The 23,331-nt window shown below is 62.3% G+C and overlaps 1 protein-coding gene across 7 annotated transcripts in view; it reads right to left on the reverse strand.

Annotated features, from left to right (window-relative positions):
* NFIC (nuclear factor I C) overlaps positions 1 to 23,331 on the reverse strand; it is a 157,979-nt gene that overhangs the window by 87,876 nt on the left and 46,772 nt on the right. For all 7 annotated transcript variants that reach the window (XM_073324331.1, XM_073324334.1, XM_073324329.1 and 4 more), the window contains exon 2: positions 19,552 to 20,083. In XM_073324331.1, coding sequence (XP_073180432.1) covers positions 19,552 to 20,083 — 532 coding nt within the window. The remainder of the gene's footprint in view (positions 1 to 19,551; positions 20,084 to 23,331) is intronic.

The following is a 23,331-nucleotide window of genomic DNA, read 5'->3' on the forward strand; positions in this document are numbered from 1 at the left end:
GTACGAGCTGCTCAGTGAATCTGCCCCCACCAGCAGTACTCACCCCACCCTGTGCCATGGGTCTGCCCCACCTACCCCCCCATACAGCTGATCCCACCCCATCTATCCCCCTCTGCCCATGGTCCAGCATTTGCCCCGCATCCCATCTAATCACCCCATCCAGTTGCCACAAGCCCCCCCTTGTCTCAAATCCCCACCTCCATGTCCCTGCTCTCTCGGACCCCCCAGCACCTCCCCACAGAGCTACCATCCCCCCGCACATGGCCTGCCTGGCTGGCTATAAATAAGTCGGTGGAGTAGGGGCCGGGCGGCGCGCTGGGGCTGAGTCCAGCAGAGGCCGCAGGTTCATTTTTCATAGTGCTGGGGGGGGACCCAAACAAGCCAGCCGCCCGCCCACTGCAGCACCGGCCCCCCAGCGTTATTACAGCCGATTACCCCAACCTGGCCTGCTGGGGGGAGGAACCCCAGAAAGGAGAGAGAGAAGGGAGGGGCAAGGGGAGGAGATGGGGCCGAGGGAGGAAAGGCCATGGAAGGGACAGGGTGAGTGGAAAAGCGAGGGAATGAATGAGGCCAGCAGAAGGAGGGAAGGAAGAAAGCCAGCAAAGCTTTGGGGTCCTCCCGTCGCACAGGCCCCTGTCACTCAGTGCCCCCTCAATGGCAGCACAACGGGTTATCAGACGTGCCCCGTTCCCCAAATCAGAACCACAGGGGCCTAATGCTGGGCACCCCGGCTGAGAACTGCTAGGGGCAGGCGAGAGGTTACGCCACTTTTTCTGTAGGTCCTACACAAAAACCAAGTCACTTGCACTCTGAGCGGGGTATCAGGCAGCTCCAGCATTTGGCGTTTATACCCCCGGGAGCCTTTGAAATGACTGAAAAGGCTAGAACACACCCAGCCCCGGTGAACACGCACACGCACACAGAGCTCTGACCATACCCCAGTGCAGTCCTACACACAGCACCTGTGATCCCAGCCCTGGGATCCCTCCACCCACAGCTCTGCCGAAGTCTCCCAATCCGGTCCCGCACCCCCGAAGTCCATTCTCAGCTCCCCACCCCCAGCTCTGCTGATGCTGATATCTTCAGTCCTACTCACAGCCCCCCACCCCCACGGCCGAGTGACGCTATGGATCTCACTGGAGACACGCACATGCCGGGGGGCATCAGGCGTGCTGTTGCACGAGGGCTGAGCAGAGCAGCTCGCACGGACCAGCTGGAGCTAAGCACCGAGCTTGCAAACGTGCTCCCTCCCGCCCCCCGTAGTTTGCCAAGGCCCTTCTGTCCTGGCCTCCAACCCCCCTCGCTGTTCCAGCCCTTGGCCTCCTCTGGGCAGAGACAAGCCAGGCCACACTGTTTTCCACCCACAGCTCTGCCCAGGAAGGCCCCCTGGCTATCCCAGCCCTGGGCCGCTCTCCCGGGCAGAGCCCAACCCAAGCAGGGCTGCCCGGCTGAGCCCGGTGCGCGTCTCCCGTGGGACAGCACGGCTGGCTGTGACGTGCAGTGCACCAGGCCCCCGCTCCCCAGAGACGAAGGGAGCAGCCCCAGACACGCACACACAACGGCCTCTCCGGCCGCCGCTCTGCCTGGAGCGCGCCCAGCTGGGATGGCTCGGGGCTTTCGGAAGCAGGAGGCTACTACTTGGCCTAGGACCCGGCATGAGCATGAAGCCAGCTGCCTCCCCGCCTCCTCCACGCTGCAGGCTCCCACACAACGCATCGCACGCAGGGAAGCCCTGACCTCGCCACGGTCCCTGGCACACGGAGCCAGGAAGCCAAGCGCCCAGCCCAGCCAGAGGGGAGGAAAAGGGAAACTGGGAAGTGCTGAGGGCTTAGTGGGGACTCCCTGGCTGGGGCATCCCTGCCTCCTCAGGCCCAGGGCCCAGAGAGGTCACCTTGGCACGGTGTTTGCTGTGGGGACGCAGCAGAGACGGGTGTGTCTGCTGGCTCTCTCTCTCTCTCTCTCTCTCTCTATCCCCATCCACCCCATCTATCTATCTATCTATCTATCTATCTATCTATCCCCACAGACTCCCGCTATCTAATGTATCTATCTATCCCCATACACTCCATCATCTAATCTATCTATCTATCTATCTATGGGATTTCTATAGTGTCCCTCACTGAAGTATCTCATTGCTTATAATGGGCCAAACCAAACTCTAGATCCAAACACCTCCAAGCTGGAGGCAAGGTCGGACCCAGCCCAGCACTGCATAGCTTGGCTCCATCCCTACAGCAGCCCGGATCAGAACTCCAGGTCCAGCCAACTCTCCATCTTCAGGTATCCCTGGGTTCACATCCAATTTCCCAGCCCGGGGTTCCTCTTGGGCTGTTGGTGAGGGCGTATGAGCCAACGCTCTGTGCCACATGGGGAGGAGCAGCGGAGGGGACCCGCGCGAGGTGCCGGCAGAGCACCGTGCTCTTGCTGACTGCTGGGGACATGGGGCATGCCTGGGGCTCAGCACGGCTCTGCTGCACCAAACTCTCGGTGTGACAGCCCTGCCTGATACGCCGAATGCAGCAACACCGCCGTGATGCACCAGATGCTGCACAGGAGAGAGCTGCCAAGCACAGAGCTGGATCCAGCCTCAGCGGCTGGAAGAAGCGTTTGCACCTGGGAGGTTATGTTGGTTCGGCAGGCTAGAAAGAGGGGCCAGCAGCTAAAACATTCCCCACGTTCTGGGGGTCAGACCCAGCCAGTAACCGGTGATACCCGTGGGATGCGTGTGCAGGGAGCAGTGCAATGAGGCAGGTGGGTGTCAGTTAGCCAGGCGAGCCGGGGGTCTCAGCGCTGTAGGGGTGGTAAGGGGCTGCCAAGAGCTGCGGGGAGCCAGCGGGACCCCAGCTCCTTTGCCCTAAAGGCTGGGGAGAACTCTTGTCCTGGGGTTGGAGGCGGGGCAGAGATGAAGTGCGGGGGAGTCGAGTCACCTGAGGACAGTGCCCAGTGCATGGTACGACTGGCTTTGGCAATGCCTGTGCTCCTGGGCAGGAAGGGCCAATGTGGCTTGATGCAGCCGTTCTGCCATTGGCTCTCCCTGCGGGCAGCCCGCACTCAGCCCTAGTGTGCCCGGAGACAGCACGGCAAAGGGACTGGCCCGATGGCCTAGGGCTGCTGTGACCAGGGCTCCTCAGCCACCGACTTGCTGTGAGACCCTGGGCAAGCTGCTTCTTGCATCTGTTTCCCTCCTTGCCCTCTGTCTAGCCATTTCTGAACCAGGCACTGTGCGTTCCCTGGAGCTCCTGGCCAGGAGGGACCCCCATCTATCGCAGGAGATTCTTTCTCCCCAGCTTCCCAGTACTGAGCCCAAAGATTTTAGTTAAACCAAAACACTGCAGTCCCCTGGGAACTAAATTGTTGCAATCCACAGGCAGAGACCAGGAGGGGCACCAATGCCCAAGGGCAGGCCCTGCAATGACAGGGGAGTTGTTAAGTGAGATATGCCCAGATGAACCCAGCAGGCAAACCATGCCTTATGCTGCAGAAGGAGGCCACCCCACCTCCCCACCGGTTCCTGCCCGTTGGATCTGGGGGGAAATTCCTTCCCAAGCCCCAGTCCGGCCCTGAGCACATGTGAGCGAGATCCGCCAGCCAGGCCCTAGATGTACAGCCCCTAGCGCGATGGTGCCGCCGAGTGCCAGTATCACACTAAGAACAACACACCACTCCATGCTAGAAGCCCCACAAAGTCACTACATCCTCGTATGCACTTCTGAACAGGTGCTGCTGAGGTTTGAATGAGACGCCGCACTGTAGTGTGGACACACTGGACAGGGGCTGCGGCTAGCCGCACGGGTGACATCTTGCTCACATTGACGTCAACAGCAAAACTGGGGTCAGGATTTCACTCCTGAGCCGTCCAGACAGACAAAGACATCTCCTACAATCCTCATGTCTCTATATGCAACGGGCTTTTAATCAGAGACTCCTAGACTTCAAGGCCAGAAGGGACCATCATGATCATCTAGTCCGACCTCCTGCACATTGCAAGCCCCAGAACCTCACCTGCCCACTCCTGTAACAGACCCTAACCTCTGGCTGAGTCACTGACGTCCTCAAATCTTCAAGTTACAAAGAATCCACCACTGACACTAGTTTAAACCTGCACATGCCCTGTGCCCCAGGCTCATCCAATTTGCATTTCTCACTCCAGGACCAGCTCTAAGAAAGGGGGGGAAAAGGGCCCCCCCCATCCTACCCCAATAGATCTTTAAAAATCTGATGCAACTAATGGGAGGCCACAAACCCTAAATGCCTTAATGGCATGAGGACGGCACTGCATCACTACTGGGCAGCTTTACAGTGGCCAGGGTGCCTTAGCCACACGGTTCCAGACCTGAGTGCGGCGGGCTGCTTTTCAGTGTAATCTTAGCTCTGCATTTCCTCGGTTTGTAATCCTGGGGTTGGGGTTAATTACAGCCGGCCTCCGGCGGTTCCTTTACCCTGATGTACTTTGAACTTAACTCCATCTAACAGCGACTTGTCTGGGAATGTGTGCGTGTGTGTGTGACTATACGGGCATGTGTGTGCATTTTATGTGTGTATCTGCACATGTGTGTGTGTAAATACATGTGTGTGCGTCTGCTTGTGTATCTCTGTGTGCTAATAGGACAGGCTTCAGATGCATCCGATGAAGTGAGCTGTAGCTCACGAAAGCTCATGCTCAGATAAATTGGTTAGTCTCTAAGGTGCCACAAGGACTCCTTTTCTTTATGTGCTAATACGTATCTCTATGTGTGTAAGTGGGTGTGTGAATATCTGTGTACGTGTCTGTATCTGTGTGTGTGTGGGACTAACTATGGGCATCGGCATGTGCTCCTGTGCATAGGTGTGAGTGTGCGTCAGTGAGCGTGTGTGTGTGTGAATGCGTATTGCTGCAAAAGGCATATTCAAAATATTGTGAATCTCGTCAGTTTCCTTGTGATAAATATTTGCGGCTGCACCCTGCACTGGGGGCATATGGGGAGATGTTTTCTTTCCAGATGGGAGGACGGCACAGACATTTGGCACGGTGGCCCCCTCAGAGACATAAGGCATGCTCAGGACAAGAGTCTTGGCACATGGTACCCAGCAGATTGGTGCCATCTGCCTCGCTTTTCTCCAGGCTCACTTCGGGGCTGGGGAGTGCAGATAACCAGCTGCCAAGCTGGGGAGGAATTCAGATGCGTTGGCTTTCAAAGGTGTTCCCTCCCCTTTGTCCTTCCCTTCTCACTTGGGGAGACGCCGGGGCGGGATCTCTTTGTGAGGAGCCGGAGGGAGATGGGAAAGTGGGCATCACACACAAAACACAGCCTCTCTCATCATCAGTGAGAAAACTTGCAGCACACGTAGCAAGCAAGGCAGCCTGTCCCAGTGGTTAGAGCACAGGAGTGCCACGCAACCTTTGCCAAGCCACTTCCCCTCTCTGTGTCCCTTCGGCCATTTAGACTTTACGGCCCAGAGCCTCAAATTCAGTGGCCAGTCGGAGCTGAAACACCTTTGGGGACCTGGGCCTAAGCCCGCTGGGGCAGCGACCGGCCTCCTCCCTTGGTGCATGCACAGCACCTAGCAACAGTGAGAAAAAGGCACTTTTCCTCCCTCTTCATTGCCCTGCATCCTCCCAGCAGGACTCAGCCAGAGAGCAAGCCTGGGAAATCCCCTCCCCCAACGGGGAGAGGCCAGAAAGCCGCCTACAATGGGAACGCCGTGGCCTCCTTCGCCAGCCCAGTGGCTGCTGCATCGCACCCGGCCGTGCCCCGAAAGGCCCCCGTTCAGCAAGGCACTTCTGCGGGTGCGTCGCCGGCAGCATGTGCTCTCCGCTGCGGTCTGCGCGTCGGGTGGAGCCTGCGCCTAAGGAAGGGGCTGAAGTGGGAGAGAACTGAGCCCACGCTGACAGCTAAGAAAGTGCCCCAGTGCTTTGCTGAATCGGGGCCCACGGCAGGGTTCAGCTAATGGGAGCCGGCCTGCAGGGTTCGAGCCTCGCCCTGGGAAGAGTCCATTCCCCAGGGCCCAGAAATCCAGCCCGGGTTTGGCTCCTCGGCGGGGTTGGATCCATTTTGCTGGTGGACTAAACTCCACTCCGGGTTTTCTCCTCCCATCCCTGGGGGAGCACAAGAACCTGCGGCTGGTTCTACCCTCTGCAGGAGCGGGAGGCAGAGTCCGCTCCAGGTGAGCTGCAGAATCCAGGTCCAGACCTTCTCCCAGGGGAGTTCGCCGCTGTCAATCAGTCCTCCGGCATGCCCGTTCTCTGGGCAGGATGCTCTGGTCTGGTGGGGTAGCCTGGCCTGGCTGGGTGCAGGGTGCTTTGCCATTGCCTGGCCCGGCTGGCGAGGCGTGCAGGCGGGTGCATTGAGGCGCTCTCCACTCGAGTGCAAGGCCTGACTCGGACTAGCTGACACGTTAGCTACCCCCGGGCAGAGAGTGGCCCGGGCTGGGCCCAGCGACAGCAGTAGAAGGGCCTGACCCCGTTCCTGACGCTCTCCCCTCGCTCCCCGGCTCTAGGTCAGTCCAAACGCCTTGGTATCCCGGCCGGTTCCAGCCACAGACCCCCCATGCTGCTGTTCTGGCCCCCCGTGCTCCCAGCTCCCTGCAGCCAGAGCAGGCAGCTGGTCCCAGAGCCGGCACCCAGCAGCCGGCAGCTTTAATCCACCCTGCCCTGCAGGAGACATTGGTGAGGCTGGAAGGGCTGGGGCTGCATGGGGGCATGGGTGGGGGAGGGGCTTGCCTGGGGTCCCCTGTTCACACCCAGCGTCCTCCAGGGTCCAGCAGCCCCATTGCTGCAGGACACCGCTGGCACCCATGGGTGGCTGCACGGAGGCTGGTGCCGCTCTGGGGGGTGAAGATGCCCCGGCTGCCTTGCTTAGATAGCCCCGCCCTGTGTGACGCCCAAAACTCCCAGCACCAGGCCCTGGATGCATGGGGGCAGTGCCCAGGAGGGGCGAGGTGCTGTCCAGGCATCCGTGCCCTGCCCAAGGCTGGGGGGCTCCGGGCCGCATGGCGCATTAGCAGGGGGTTTCTGTGCCTATAGTGACAGGAATCCAGGCTGGGCACAGCCAGCGGAGCAGGGAGAGGCAGGGAAGGAGAACGGGCGACAGACAGGGCGGGTGCGTGTGGCCGCCAGGGAACAGCCGGGCTCCGGCGCGTGGGTGGGACAACACGGGGTCTGCCACCCACGGGACCCCTGGGACATGGTGATATTAGGGTCTTGAACTTAACTCCCAGCACCGCAACAGAGCAGTGGGAGCCTGGACACAGGGCCGGGGGCAGCATGGGGACAGGCGAAGTCAAGTCAGCTCCTGCAGCTGGCGTGTCAGCCAGGACGCAGGGCACGGCACTGCTGAGAGGAAGCTCGCAGCACTGGGGTTATCTACCACCACAGAGCAGGACACTCTCTGACTGCCCCCCATCCGCCCTGCTGGCACTGGGGCAGCCCAAGGAGCAGGGACCCCTTTTCTCTCTCTCGCTGACTGGTTCCCGGTGGATCAGGGAGGCAGGACCCCACCTCGGGTGCTCCTGGCTCGGGCTCTCCCTGTCCCCACCCAGCCTGGCCGGCTCTGGGGGGAACTGCCTCCTTCCTCCCGTGCCTCACCCCGATCCTGCCCCCGCACACTGCAGCCATACTGCAGCCTGGCCCCCCTGTGCCTGCTCCCCCCACCCTGGGAGGGCCCCCCCGCAAAGGCTGGCGTCAGGAACACGCGGCTCTGCAGGAATCCGCCCGGGATGCTCCGGAGGCCCCAGCACAATTGATCCAGGCGATTGACTCCTGGTGCACTGCCAAGCCGCTGCCTTTCATCCATGACCGCCCTGCCCTGGAGCGCTCCCCCCCCCCCGCTGCAGACCACTGGGCCCAGCCTCCCCACCAGCCCCGGAGCACTGCCCCCCCCCCCCCCGCTGCAGCCCACTGGGCCCAACCTCCCCACCAGCCCCCAGCCCCGGAGCACTGTCCCCCACCCCACTGCAGACCACTGGGCCCAACCCCCACCCCACAGCCCCAGAGCGCTGCCCTCCCACTGCAGACCAATGGGCCCAGCCCCCCACACCAGCCTCCAGCCCCAGAGCACTGTCCTCCTCCCCCCCGGTGCAGACCACTGGGCCCAGCCCCGGAGCACTGTTCCCCACCCCACTGCAGACCACTGGGCCCAGCCCTAGGCCAACCAGACCCTCCTGGTCACTTTGGGGTCTCATTGGGGGAAGGGGCACATCACAGGGGTGGCTCAGATGGGGGAGGAGGAGGCAGAGGAAAGCTGGAGAAGGATCCCAGTGGGGAGCTCCAAGCCAGAGCCAGAGCCAAGGGGTGCGTGGGGGGCTGGGAGCCGGGGATTTGGTTCAACTTGTTCGAGAGCCGCTGCAAGGGCCACGTGCAAACCCCGGGTCTGGCCCAGAGTCTGGGGGCTCAGCTCTGGGAGGGGGGGCATGACTGCTGCCTCCCCAACACCACTAAGGAAACTGAGGCAGTGACAGGGGAAGGGACTTGGCCAAGGCCACGCAGCAGAGGCAGGGAACAGAAGCTGGGGGCAGCTGGGAGCCAGCAGAGCTCAGGGAAGGGCTTTGGGGTACAGGGACACCTCACTGGGGGAGCCCTGAGCTGGGGGCCTGGGGCTTTGTGTCCAGGAAACGAGGGGGAGTCCGCAGGTTGTATCTGGACCCTGGGGCCGCTGTAGCTGTGCCCAGCCTGGCTGGCATCCGGCCTGCCTCGGCTGGTCCCCCCGTGGCCCAGCCAGCCCTTTGAAGCTCTGGCCAAGGCTCTTGCCCCTCTCCTTCGCCTTGAGCAAACAGCTGCCCGCGTGTGCCAGGGAGGGGTGGGTGGTGCCAGGATTGGGCATCCAGAGCTGCTGGATGGCCACCCCGTACAATAAGGGCCTGTCTTCTCCTGCCAGAATATGCCCCCACCCCACCCCTCAGCAACAGGGGACAAAAATGGACCCACCCCCCCACCTCGGGGGTGTAAAGCAAAGAGGGGAGGTGGCACTTCAGGCTCTGTTCCCAGCTCCTCATGCAGGGGCAGGGGCAGGACTGCTTAGAGCAGGGAGCCAGGATGCCTGGGTTCTCTCCCCGGCTCTGGGAGGGCAGTGGGGTCTAGTGGCTAGGGCAGGGAGCCACGGGGGCACAGGACCAAAGGGTCCCTCTATGGCTCTGCCATCGACTCTCTGTATCCTCAGACAAGTCACCTCATGAACTCTGTGAAGCCTGGATCCAAACTTTCCTGAGGCACTGGGGCGCCTGGAGATGGGGCTTGCATTGTGTCTATCTGTGCCTCAGTTTCCCCATCTGTAAAATGGGGACAATCCTGCCCGCAGGGGACTTCCTCAAGGACTGGTCACTGCTTCCAGACCCTCAGAGGCCAGGCGCTTGGAGCACCAAGAGTTATGGCCGTGGCCAGGAGGGGATGAGGCCAGGGTGGGGGCTCAGGGGCAACAAAGTGTGATGGACACACAGGGATCCCTGGCGGGAGCGGGAGGAGCCACAGGAGCTGTGTGGGGAACACAGTGGTGGGGGGTAGTTCTGAGGTGGGGCACTGGGACCTTCCCACAGCCTTGGGGCCATGCTGAGCACCACAGGGCATGGAGGGGGGCAAGGGGGGACTGATCCCCAATTCAGCCTTCTCACAGGTTCCTAAAGGTGGGGTGATCCCCCCCTAGACTCTGGGAAAGGACGGATCCAGATCAGCCCCCTCCCGAAATGCTGAGCCACTGCCAAGGGAGGGGCTGGGGGAGAGATGGGGCTGGATGGGGTGGGCTATGGGGCTGGGGAGGAGCTGGCAGAAGGCAGCGGGGGGCTGAGGGAGAGATGGGGAACAGGGGGTTGGGGGGCTGGCAGGAGCTGGGCGGGAGGGCGAAGGATCCTGGGGTGGGTAGAAGGGGCGGAGAGGGCCCAGTCCATTATCAGCACCGAGGGAGGGGAGGGGGCGCAGGCTGCTCCCAGCTGATAACGGGGAGACCAGGGAGATGACAGGTTAACCCTTTAGCTGCCACAGGAGCTGGGGTGGGGGCAAATTGTCCAGCTCCTGCATGGCTTAGCCACGGGCCCAATTCTCCCCCAAGGAGAGGGGACCGGGGGGCCGGGGCCTGGACTCCCATTCTCTCCCCATCGGTCCCTCTCCGGGGGTGCCACATTCTGGGGGTCTGCCTGGGGACAGTGATGGGGTCAGCCTGGGACTGGGGGGTGGGTGGGAGCGAATGGGGGTGCGAGGAAGTGCGAGTGAAGCAGAGACAGGCTGGAGGTCAGGGGCCTGAGCGAGAGACCTTGGGGGCGAGTCTGTCTGCCATGCTGGGGTCGGGGTGTGTGTGAGGGGCTGGCTATGGTGCGGAGGGGAGGGGCATGTGAGGGGCTGGCTATGGGGCAGAGGGGAGGGGGCATGTGAAGGGCTGGCTATGGGGTGGAGGGGAGGGGGGCATGTGAGGGGCTGACTATGGGGCAGAGGAGAGGGGGGGTGTGAAGGGCTGGCTATGGGGTGGAGGGGAGGGGGGCATGTGAGGGGCTGACTATGGGGCAGAGTGGGGCGTGTGAGAGGCTGGCTATGGGGTGGGGGGCATGTGGGGGCTGGCTATGGGGCAGAGGGGAGGGGGGCATGTGAGGGACTGGCTATGGGGCGGAGGGGAGGGGGGGTGTGAAGGGCTGGCTATGGGGTGGAGGGGAGGGGGGCATGTGAGGGGCTGACTATGGGGCAGAGTGGGGCGTGTGAGAGGCTGGCTATGGGGTGGGGGGCATGTGAGGGACTGGCTATGGGGCATAGAGGAAGGGCATGTGTGAAGGGCTGGCTATGGGGCAGAGGGGAGGGGGGGTGTGAAGGGCTGGCTATGGGGCAGAGGGAAGGATTGGGCAGGCTGCCAGGAACACGGACAGACTGAGGGAGAATTGATGTGATTTTGCCTCCCGGGGGAGTGGGCTTTAAATCTGGCCAAGGTCAGGAACCGACAGGAGATCAGGGGTCTCCCGCCGCCCTCGCCCCAGACATCCATTCTCTTCCCCTCAGCCCAGCGTTCGCACGGCTCAGAGTCCCTGCCCGAGACAGACCCGGCACTGAACTAATCCATGTGCTGGGTCGGGAGTGAGGGGCACCGGCAGAGATGGTCGGGGGACCCCAGGGCTGGGCTGGCAGGGGCTGCGAGTCGGGAGTGAGGGGCACCGGCAGAGATGGTCGGGGGACCCCAGGGCTGGGCTGGCAGGGGCTGCGAGTCGGGAGTGAGGGGCACCGGCAGAGATGGAGGGGCAGGGCTGGGTTAGCAGGGGGATCAGGGATCTCTGGCAGGGCGGGGCTGGAAGTCTGCCCAGTAGCGGCTCTCAGCAGCCTGGCTTTACTGCCTGGTTTTGCTCCAAGGAGGAGGCAGCTGGAAGTGTTAGCTGGGCCCTGACAGGGCGTGAGGACACCTGCGAGCTCCTTGCCCCCAATCCCCCTGGCTCCAGCCTCCATTTCAACCAACTCCACAGAAACGGAGCAGCTGAGAGCTGGCACCCCAGCAGGCGGGGGGCTGGGACAGGCAAGGGGGGCATGACAGCTGGGCCGTCCCACCGCACAGACATGGGGACACCAGGTGAATGGGCCAGGGCAGGAGTTCAGAGCCCGCCCTGGCTGGGCTGAACTGTGGAACTCATCGCTGCAGGAGGCTCATCCAGGCATGTTGCATTACAGGTAATTCAAGGAGCGCTAGAAATGCGAGCGAAGGTAATATGCCCCCGGCCCCGGCCAATGCTCCCTGACCCCCAGCTACTCCAACCCTGGGCTCCCCCCACAGCTGTGCCCATATCTCAGGGTTCACAGCATCAGCTAGAAGGATCTCTCCCCTTAGCCCATGCAAAATACAGGCCAGCTGGTCAGCTGCAGCATAGGTTGTGATGGTTTTGAATCATCTTTTACTGAGGCAGCATAGCCTAGTGGCTACAGCCCTGAACTGGGACTCAGGAGACCAGGGTTCTATCCTTGGCATAGCCTGCTGGGTGACCTGGGGCAAGTCACGTCCCCTCCCCGTGCCTCAGTTTCCCCCTCTGTGCAATGGGGATAAAGACTGTGACCTGTTTGCAAAGCGCTTTAAGATCTACAGAGGAGAAGACCCGGAGGCAGGGGCTGCTGCTGCAGGCAGGGAGCTGGGCTCAGGATGTGGCTCCAGCGGTGGAGGTGGCAGGCTGGACTGGACAGGGCAGTGGCCTGGGGAGCAGGAGTCTAGGTGAGCTGGGAGAGTGACCCGAGGTGGGACACCGGATTGGTGGAACAGTTTGATACAGCAACAAAAGGCCCAGCAGCCTGCCCTACCCCAGCTCCAAGGAGGTCTTAACTCCCGGGGGCTCCGAGGGTCGGTTTTGTTCTGCTGGAGCCCCAGGAAGACACAGGGGGACAATCCTGCTCTGGGCTTGGGGAGAGGGTGGACCACAGCGGAGAACCCCTGGTGCCCCCAGAACAGGGTCTCTCTCTCTCGCTGCAGGGGCCGCTGCCTAGGAACACACATTTTCGGGGGGCTGTATCTTAGGAAGCCCCTGGTCAAATGGCCCCAAATCTGCATCGCTGAGCCCAGCCAGCGCCCCAGGAGGCTCGCAGAGCCGTAAAGAGAACGCTGGCCTCAGCCTTAGCCACGGCGCAGCCGCGCTCCACCCTGGTCACTCCTGGGCCTTACACATGACAGAACCAAGGGGCAGCTGGAACTGCAGAGCCCACCCAGAGCCCAGCGGGTTCGGCTGTACAGCTAATTAGCCTCTGGCACCCAGCCCCCGCACCAGGCAATCCCACGCGGGAGTCAGGATCCCTGAGTTCTAGCGGATGGAGCAGGAGACGGAGAGCCAGGACTCCTGGGTTCTCTGTCTGGGGAAGTGCACTCTCGCGATTCCAGCATGGGACTAGGAGTCAGGACTCCTGAGTTCTCCTGCTGGCTCCATCACTTGCCTCACTGGGTGGCCTTGGACGAGGCTCTTCACAGGTCCGTGCCTCACTTTCCCCACCTGTCCCATGGGGGCGATGACGCGCCTCCACCTCTGAGCGGGTCCTGAGGCTCCGCTCACTAAGTCCTGGTGACGCAGTGCTGTGAGATCCAGGGGGAACCACGCCTGACAAGGGCCCAGAGATCAGCTGCTGCCCCAGTTTGCTCAGACCTGCTCCCTGGCAGGGGTTATATCCCTGCCCTTGTCAGATCTAACCAGCTGATAAATAATTTCCATACCCAGCACCCAGAAGCCCCTTTATCCTGATACCAGGGCTGCTGGCTCAGTGAGGCCAGAGAAACCGGGCTCCCCAGGGAGACAAGGGGGGATCGGCCCCGATCCTGCATGCACAGACGCATACACTTAACTTTACACAGGTGAGCAGTCCAGGGGCTAGGCCTGCCAACCAAGGGGCTGGGCTGGGCTGGGCCCCAAAACCCCTGGTTCTATTCCTGGCTCTGTCACCGACCTGCTGTGTGTCCATTGGCAAGTCACTTCCTGTCTCAGCTTCCTCTCCCACTGGTCTAGCATAACAGCTCGTCTACACCTGAAAACCAATTCGGATTAAGGTAGGGTGTGAATTTACAGCAATAACTAATCCGGGATAAGAACGTCCGCATAGGAACTGTTCCATAGGGGCTAGGCCGGTTCATTTCCCCCTGCAGGATCAGGGCCAGAAAGCCCAATTTCAGATCTCAGCTGCAGGATGTAAATCTGGAGTGACTCCATGTAAGACAGCAGAGTGACTCTGGATTCACACCGGGCAGTAAGATCCAAACCCGGCCCTGGGGTTTCCCTCCCAGCCATCTCACCCGCAGTTGTTTCCCGTTGCTCGCAGGACACCTCGGCCCCGCCCGCACCCCCTTGGTCAGGGGCCCGGCCCCGGCGCCCCCCGGCCGGTCACACACGGGCCGGCTCCGTTACGCCTTAAACGGGGACGCGGCGCCACCTTAAGCGCCGGCGGGGCCAGATCCTCGGCTGAGCGCGGCCAGCGGGGGGGTCCGGCCACCTGCGTCTCCTGGGGGGGTCCCCCATCACCCAGCACGGGGGGTCCCCGCCCTCCCCCCACTCGCCTGCCTGCGTCTCTTGGGGGGGCCGGGGTCTCCCCATCACCCAGCACGGGGGGCCCCCGCCCTCCCCCCACTCGCCTGCCTGCGTCTCTTGGGGGGGTCCCCCATCACCCAGCACGGGGGGGGTCCCCGCCCTCCCCCCACTCACCTGCCTGCGTCTCCTGGGGGGGTCCCCCATCACCCAGCACGGGGGGGTCCCCGCCCTCCCCCCACTCGCCTGCCTGCATCTCCTGGGGGGGTCCCCCATCACCCAGCACGGGGGGGGTCCCCGCCCTCCCCCCACTCGCCTGCCTGCGTCTCCTGGGGGGGTCTCCCCATCACCCAGCACGGGGGGGGTCCCAGCCCTCCCCCCACTCGCCTGCCTGCGTCTCTTGGGGGGGCCGGGGTCTCCCCATCACCCAGCACGGGGGCCCCCGCCCTCCCCCCACTCGCCTGCCTGCGTCTCTTGGGGGGGCCGGGGTCTCCCCATCACCCAGCACGGGGGGCCCCCGCCCTCCCCCCACTCGCCTGCCTGCGTCTCCTGGGGGGGTCCCCCATCACCCAGCACGGGGGGGTCCCCCATCACTCAGCACGGGGGGGGTCCCCGCCCTCCCCCCACTCGCCTGCCTGCGTCTCCTGGGGGGGTCTCCCCATCACCCAGCACGGGGGGGTCCCCGCCCTCCCCCCACTCGCCTGCCTGCGTCTCTTGGGGGGGCCGGGGTCTCCCCATCACCCAGCACGGGGGGCCCCCGCCCTCCCCCCACTCGCCTGCCTGCGTCTCCTGGGGGGTCCCCCCATCACCCAGCACGGGGGTCCCCGCCCTCCTCCCACTCGCCTGCCTGCGTCTCCTGGGGGGCCGGGGTCCCCCCATCACCCAGCACGGGGGGCCCCCGCCCTCCCCCCACTCGCCTGCCTGCGTCTCCTGGGGGGGTCTCCCCATCACCCAGCACGGGGGGGTCCCCGCCCTCCCCCCACTCGCCTGCCTGCGTCTCCTGGGGGGGCCGGGGTCCCCCCATCACCCAGCACGGGGGGCCCCCGCCCTCCCCCCACTCGCCTGCCTGCGTCTCCTGGGGGGCCGGGGTCCCCCCATCATCCAGCACGGGGGGGTCCCCGCCCTCCCCCCACTCGCCCACCTGCCTCTCCTCGGGGGGGGGCCGGGGTCTCCCCATCACCCAGCACGGGGGGCCCCCGCCCTCCCCCCACTCGCCTGCCTGCGTCTCCTGGGGGGGCCAGGGTCCCCCCATCACCCAGCACGGGGGGTCCCCGCCCTCCCCCCACTCGCCCACCTGCCTCTCCTCGGGGGGGGGGGGGCGGGGTCTCCCCATCACCCAGCACGGGGGGTCCCCACCCTCCCCCCACTCGCCCACCTGCGAGCGTCTCCTCTGGTGAGGGCCGGGGTCTCCCCAGACGGGACCCCCCATCCTGGCTGGGCCTCTGGGCGCTACCGCAGCACCCATGGGGAAGCAGAGCCCGCCCCGCGGGCTGCTCAGATCCTGCCCCGGGGGCCACAGCCCAACCTGCCCCGGGGGCCACCGCCCTTGGCCAAGCCCCAGCCCCAGAGCCAAGCCAAGCTGCTGGGGCAGCTCTGTCTGCGGGAGGCTGGGGCGCTGGCAGGCTCAGCTCCAGCCTGGCTGGGGTGACTTCGGATTGACGCCGGGGTCATGGAGGGCAGATCCGAGGCAAGATCCTCCCCAGCCCCTCAAGGTCCCTGCAAACACAGCGCCCCCGCTCTCACTTTGTGACACATTCTGGTCTGGCCCCTTCCCCTCCCGCTGCCAGCTCCTCTGGGCTGCAGGAGCCCGCGGAGGTGCTGAGCAGAATGCTGGTGCCCATCTCTCCCCGGGCCTGGGCTGGCTATTGCCAGCCACCTGCCCCACCACAGCCTGCCAGGTCACAGGGGCCAACCCCAATGCCCCTGCCCCGGGGCACACTTCAGAGCTGAGCCTTCCCCGGCCTGCACTGCGGCTTCTCCATGGGGGCAGTAGGAGGGTGCAGTCAAAGGTTTCCTCTTTCTGCTCCTGAGAGGGGCTCTTTGGAGCTCCCTGGGGTGCCCCCTGCATTGCAGCAGGTTTGTGCTGGGGAGGCAGAGACGCATGGGAGGGAGGGAGCTTGCATCCCACATTTGTTGTAGCACTGTTCCTTCCTCCCAGCTGCTCTCTCTGCATTCCCCACAGGCTCCCCAAGCGCCCTCCACCTCCCCCCCCCGGAGAACAGCACCCCCCTCACATGTCACGTCCCCGCCTGGCAGAGAGAAGCAGCCAGACTTGGCATCATGGCGGCAGAAATACCAGTCACAGCGTTCCCTGGCGGCGCCCTCCCGAGGCAGGGTGTGAAATTCGATTGCTGCCCCAGCAAGGCCCAGCCTGTGAATATGACGGCACATGCTAACTTCACAGCCTGCTCTGGGCTGCTGCAGACCCCTTCCAGGAGAGACCCGGCGGGGAGCCGGAGAGAACCACAGGGCCTGTCTGTGTGCAGCAGCCTCCCCAGAGAATCCACCTTAGATTCATCTCAGCCCAGCGTGGGCTCCTACCAGCCCTGGGGAGCTCCCACCCGGTGCGAACTGGTTGAGAAAAGCAGAGTCCAGTCCACACAGACACCAGGGCTGCAGAGCCCGGCAGCCCCCAGTATTCAGGTACGCGACGCCGAGCTCCCACGACGGCCCTCCCACCCCTCGCCATCCCCGCGACCTGCCATCCCTAGCCGCAGGACCACCAGTCTGGTGCGGGAGGGGAAGCACATAACAAATCAAACCGCCCCGGGGGGCAGAAATGTCTTCTCCGATTTCCCCAGCGTATGTGTTTGCTCCTCACGTGACTTATGGCTTTGTCAGGTCCCCTTTGATGGAACGACAGCCACTGAAATGCCCACTCAGGTCAGGATCTGCCCTTGGGCTTGGGCCAGGAAGGTGGGTGTGGGGGATGGAGGCAGGAGGTCTCCCGTCTGCCATTGGCAGGCGAGGGGCGATTCAGGATGCGAGGCCTGCCTGAGCCCAGCAGAGATCTCGGGTGGCCCGAGGCAATCCCTGCAGCAAAGTCCTCTCCTACCTGGCTTGTTCCGGATTAGCTTCCTGGGGCATGGATACCAGGAGCTCTGGCCTGGCCCCTCTAATCCCGGAGCCAGGCACAGCAAGAGCCTGTGGCATCCACCTGGAATGAAAGCAGCCTGGCCTGGGAATGGAAGGGCCAGGGTCTCTGCCTCAGGCGGAAACCAATATCTACCCATACATTGCAAAGAGCAATCCCTGGCCAAGTCACTGATGCTCTCAGAGTGCAACCGGGTCCTGATTCCTGAGTTCTGCCTGGACCCTGCCTTACTAGTTCTGCTGCACCCACATTCCCACTGCAGTGTGGCCCCATTTCCTGGGCTCTGGTCCCATGCTCCGACCCCCAGGGCCACCCAGACCCTTCCTCCCATCTGTCCAGGCTTGTGCTGGGTTCTGAGTGGGACCCCAGACAGGTCAGATGCTCCCAGGGCTGGGGCTAGATCTCCTTCTGCATCACGTGTGGATTAAAGTCTTGGAACCAAACTGTGGCCTTGACCACAGCAAACCTCCCCAGATCCAGCCGCAGAGCAGACAGAGGGCAAATGCTATTTCCCTTCCGCCGATACAGTCCCTTGTTCCATCCCTGTCCGTGCCGGCCAGGGCGGGTTACACTCTGGGCTCAGCACCTGGCCCCAGAGCATGTGCTGACAGCAGGGAGAGGGACCCCAGAGGTTCCACCCATGCTGAAGGGAGAACGCACAAGCATTGTGTGCAGTCCAGAGGGGGAATCAGAGAGAGCCAGCCAGCGAGACTGGGGCCCAGCAAGTCACACCCAGTGCCTGAGCTTCTGACCTTAGTGAGCCGCAGCCAGTCCCTTGTGGCCCCAAACCTCCCGCGTTGGACTGGGTTTGTCAGAGTCCCGCGTACCAGCGAGGGACAGCGACCCACCGGGGACACGCAGAACAGACCTGAACTCCTGCTTCGCACGCCAGCTAACCCTTCTCTGACACACAAGCGGCTAAGGCTTTAGCCTAGGAAACGTGGGCTCTATACCCGGCTCTGACACGGACCTGCCGTGAGACCTCGGGCAAGTCACGTCCCTGTGCTGTGCCTCAGTTTCCCCTCCCATGTTTTGTCCTCGCTCTCTGCCTGTACAGCACCAAGCGCAATGGAGCCTGGGGGTGCTACCATTGCAGAAATAACAACAGCATCCTCCCCACCCCAGCACAGCCACAGGCCACTGCTGCGTGGCCAGGGACCAGGGAGAAACCCCGCCCGTCGCTCCCAGTCCAGACCCGCTTCTCCCCCAGACTCATTCCGGGGCATTTACCACCACAGCCCCCTGGCTGAGCTCGGGGGGATCCTAGCCCCGGTGGAGTCAATGGAGATTATTACACCCTATGTTTTTAGGCCAGAATTTTCTCAGCACTCTGCACCTCTGCAAATCAGGGCAGCTGGAAACCCAAAGGCCCAGAATCAGCAGCCAGCACTGAATCCATGGCATGGACTGTGGTGTGGAGCTTCCCCCAGAGCACCCTGCAGTGTCTCTGGGGCAGAATGAAGGTTGATATTCCTGCAGGGCTTCCCAGGGCGCATCACCTCCTGGCTCTTACCAATGCTTCTGTGCATGGAGCCGGCCTTGCCAGCTGCCACGTGCCCTGGACAGCAAACTCTCTCCTCACCCCTAGCTCTGTCTCCGCTCTCACTGCCCAGGCAGTGCTGGGCTGACTTTCCCCTGGCATTGCACCTGCTGTCTCCACATTCCCAGCCGTGCCCGTATTCCTGCCCATGGTCCCAGCCACGCAGTCCCTCCAGCTGCCCCCGCGCTGCCAGCAGAGCTGGCTGGCTCAGCACCTGCCCTTCTGGGCACTCATTGCAGCTGAATGCAGCCCTGCCAAGGCCGAGATCCCTGCCCCCCGGGCAGCTTCCCTCCCGAGACGCACTGGGTAGAGCCTGTCCCTGCACTGCCCAGGCCGCCTACCCCACCCTTCAATGCACCCTGCAGCCGCATGGCCCCTCGGGAGAACAAGCCCCGCAGAGGGGAGCTGCCCTTGCTGTTGGCTGGGGAACACCCGGAGATGGCGCGACGGTGGGTGGGTGCCTAGATCCCGTAGGGAGGCACGTGCCTCATTCCGAAGGACCCCAAGACTGCACACAACCGCCCTGCCCCCGCCCCACCACTGACATGCAGCCACCTCTGGCAACTCACCAGGAATAAAACCACCCAACAGCCAGGATCCATTCCAGACGGGCAGGAGATGGCACACTCAGGCTGGCATTTACACAAACAGGGGATCAGGGCCAAGGCTACGATTTGGGAGACCCCAGGGAAAGGAGCAGGGTGGGGGGGCTGTGCTGCATTTGTTGGGAGTGGGGAGGGGCTGAGGATCCTGCAGCTGGCAGGGAATTGGGTGGCTGGGGCACCAGTCCTCGAGGCAGAGAATTTAGGACAAGTTGGGGCAAATTTAGGGCAAGGTTCATCTGTGCAGGTCAAAGTCCTGAAAACAGGGAAGAGCCGGGCCTGGATTCTTGCTCGTTGGGAATGGACCCTGGGCACAGCCCCATCCCCTCCCGCACTCTCAGGCGGCAGTGCAATGCAAAGCCGGTCCCGTGGGACCCGCAGGTGGCACCTACCTCTCTCGCGGACGAAGTAGGCCAGGTACAGGTCGAGCTCCTTGACGGAGACGCTGATATGGTGGGGCTGGACGCACAGGATGGGGTTGGTGCACTGGGCTGCCTTGACCAGCCGCTCCCCATCCGTGCTCTCCAGTGGGATACCCTTGAAGAGGATCACCATGACCAGGTCCAAGCGCCACACCTTGTCGGCCTGGCGCAGGCAGTCGATGCGCCGCATCTTGCCCTTCTGGTCGGGGTTGGAGAGGACGCAGCAGGAGGGCTTCTTGCCCGTGATGGAGAGCACAAAGTCCTCCCGGAACTCGGGCCGGATGTCCTTGCGTAGCTTGGCCAGCAGCCGGGACGCCCACTTCTGCTTGACCTCGGGCTTCTCGTTCAGCAGCTCGTCCTTCACCGCCCTCTCCTCATCCTTTGTCATCCTCTTCTCGTGCTTCTTGAAGTACTTGCGCTTGCGGGCCTGCAGGTTGAACCAGGTGTAGGCAAAGGCCCGGACGTGGGGGAGCAGCGCCTCGATGAACGGATGGAACTCATCCTGCAGGAGCAAGCAGACAGATCTGGCCGTCAGGACAGACGCACAGACAGGCAGGACCAAGTCCCTGGGCGCCGTGCACAGGGGGATTCTGTAGGGCCCATGGTTCTGCGGGAACACAGCATAGTATTGGGGGGAGGTGCTGGGCATCAGGACTCCTGGGTTCTCTTCCCAGCTATGGAAAAGGAGGGGAATCTGGCGGTTAGAGCTTGGGGACCGAGAGACAGGACTCCTGTGTTCTCTGACAGAACTGGGAATAGAACCCAAGAGTCCTGACTCCCAGCTTCCTACTATTCTAATCACTGGTCTCCATGGGGGACCTGGGACTCAGGGCTGCTGGATACAAGGGGAGTGGTGTCTAGTGGTTAGAGCAGGGCAGGCTGGGTGCCAGGATTCCTGGGAGGAGAGTGGTGTCTAGTGGCTAGAGTCGGGGGTCTGGACTCCTGAGCTCTCTTCCCAGTGTGTGTCTCCTAGCAGGGCTAGGCTAGTCCCTGGGGGGCTGTGAAAAGGTAGGGGGTGGGGAGCAGAACTGGTACACCGGGGATCCCAGCCGGGGAATTCTGCTGCAGTCATTCGATAAAGCGAATTATTGCATGTCCATTGTCCTCCCTGTTTAATGGACACAAATGGGCGACCCCTGGCCAGGTCCGGCCTGCAGCGAGGGCATTGTCAGGGGGTTGGGGCATGTCCCCTGGGGTGGCGGGGTCACCTGCTAGGAGATCAGACCCTTTGCTGCCCTGCCTGGAGGTCCTCAGGGGCTGGGGGATCCCTCTGTCTTCTTTGGAGTCACTCCTGAGCTTACACCGGACTTAGGCCTGGGGGGTTTGGGGTGAGGAGAGTCTGGACCCCCCCCCACACACCACGGCCGGCACAGTAGGAACCTGCTTTGGCAGGCGCTGTGGAGTGTGGGGCTGGGGCTGGATCATAAGCAGCCGGCGACTGTCGAGGCTCCAATTCCAGGTGCAATGGAGCTAATAGAGTGGGGAGGGTGCCGTGGCCACAGTAGCGAACCCCCTCCCCTTCCCTCTCGCCCCGATGGCCCAGCGATCCAGGCTCAGAATTCCCCAAGGCAGTGCCAGCTGCACGCCATCCTCCCATGAGACCTGTGCCCAGGGCCAGGCGAGGAGGAGCCGGCAGACTGTATTCTTGAGCCCAGATTGAATCAGATTCTGAGATCGGAGGCACCCAGGCTGGGTCTCTGTGCCCACCTCTTTGCCTGGGCATGAGTGCGAGCTTATGTGCCTGCATGCCAGGGAACACGTTGGAGCCCACGCACAGAGCCCAAGGGGTCTGGGCCCAGCATTCCCTTTCCCAGACCGCCACAGCAGGACCCCGCCTGACGCTGACCAGCGGCCGTGTGGCCAGCAGAACCATCGTGCCAAACGCAGCCCCATCCAGGGAACGCCCCAGATTCACCCCACTTCTGGCCCAGCCCCTGCTCCAGAGAGTGAGTCACGCTCTGACGGTCTTTTTCCACTTGGCTAGTGTTTCCCAGAGAGTCCGTCCAAGAAAGAAACCAAGAAAAGCGCCTCCCCTCCGTACCCAATTTCCCCATTTTGTGGCTTGGGGGAAAGCTCACGTGGAAATGCCAGAAGGTGGTTACTAGGTGCTAGGACTCTTCCGCCGGTGCTGGGGAAAGGACCACCTGCCATTAAAAAACACCAAAGCCAGGTTCCCAGCCGCCTTTGCGTGTGTGCGAAGGAAGGAAAAATCCCCCCGATTGAGGCTGGAGATGAAACCCAAGAGGCAGCGGATTCTTCGTGCCAGACCTCCCTGATATTTTGGGCGCACTCCCTGCTTTGAATATGGCTCAGATTAAAGATAATTGGGATTGCATCAGGAAAAAGCCCTGTGTGCCAAGCCCGCTCTGCTATGGCAGCAGTTCGGAAATGTTTTCCTTGAGTCGCTCTGCAGAGCAGAATCTCCGCTCAGCACGATCGCATGGCAGGAGGCTGCTAACCACAACCGGAGCTGCTCCTTCTCACTCGCTCGGGGGCCAGATCCTTCCCTCACCGACCCAGTGTAAAGTGGGGGCGGCTCGACTACAAGCAGTGGAGCTATGGTGGCATTAGAGAAGGCAAGGATCTGTCCCCGCGGCTCTTAAGAAAACACAAGAACTGTGAGAAGCAGCAGTTTTGCCCAAGAATTTGGAAAGCCGTTGAAAAATTATTTTTCTTTGGATTGTGGTTCTGCTCTGAAAAATGAGCGTTTGGAAAAAAACCAGCCCTTTCCTCCCGTCACCCTCTGCCTTTGGGGGGTGTCCTGGGCCAGGGCTGCTGACCTGGGTGACTAATGCAGCTTTCCCAGCTTTGGATTCCCGCACAGCTACCCCAGCAAAGGGAGAGAGGGCTGGAGTCCGCTCCTCCTGGGGTGTCATCCACAGACCCTGCTGCCCACGGTCATGGCCACGAGAAATGGGGGTGTCCCAAGCAGGGGTGCTGGCTAGAAACCATGTATTCAATGTTCGTTATAATTACCTGCCAGCAGATCGAGGGAATGATTATTCCCCTCTATTCAGCACTGGTGAGGCCTCATCTGGAGTACTGTGTCCAGTTTTGGGCCCCCAACTACAGAAGGGATGTGGACAAATTGGAGAGAGTCCAGTGGAGGGCAACGAAAATTATTAGGGGGCTGGGGCACATGACTGATGAGGAGAGGCTGAGGGAACTGGGATTGTTTAGTCTGCAGAAGAGAAGAATGAGGGGGGATTTGATAGCTGCTTTCAACTACCTGAAGGGGGGTTCCAAAGAGGATGGCTCTAGACTGTTCTCAGAGATATCAGATGACAGAACGAGGAGCAATGGTCTGAAGTTGCAGTGGGGGTGGTCTAGGTTGGATATTAGGAAACACTGTTTCATTAGGAGGGTGGTGAAGCCCTGGAATGGGTTACCTAGGGAGGTGGTGGAATCTCCTTCCTTAGAGGTTTTCAAGGTCAGGCTTGACAAAGCCCTGGCTGGGATGATTTAGTTGGGATTGGTCCTGCTTTGAGCAGGGGGTTGGACTAGATGACCTCCTGAGGTCTCTTCCAACCCTAATCTTCTATGATTCTAAGGTGGGGCGGCAGCCCCCCAGCGCCCCTCATTCCAGCCCCAGTCGTTCAATTGGAAGGCCACAGGGAGTCACCCAGGGCAGGAAGTGACCTGCAGGCCCTTCTGACCAGCAATGACTGGTTAGGGGGAAGCCCAGCTGGGCTCTCAGATCCCCGGCTGACCGCGCCAGGGGTAGGCAATAAAAAAAACAAATAAAAATTG

This window comes from Lepidochelys kempii, chromosome 25 (assembly GCF_965140265.1).
Source record: "Lepidochelys kempii isolate rLepKem1 chromosome 25, rLepKem1.hap2, whole genome shotgun sequence".
Taxonomy (NCBI): Eukaryota; Metazoa; Chordata; order Testudines; family Cheloniidae; genus Lepidochelys; species Lepidochelys kempii.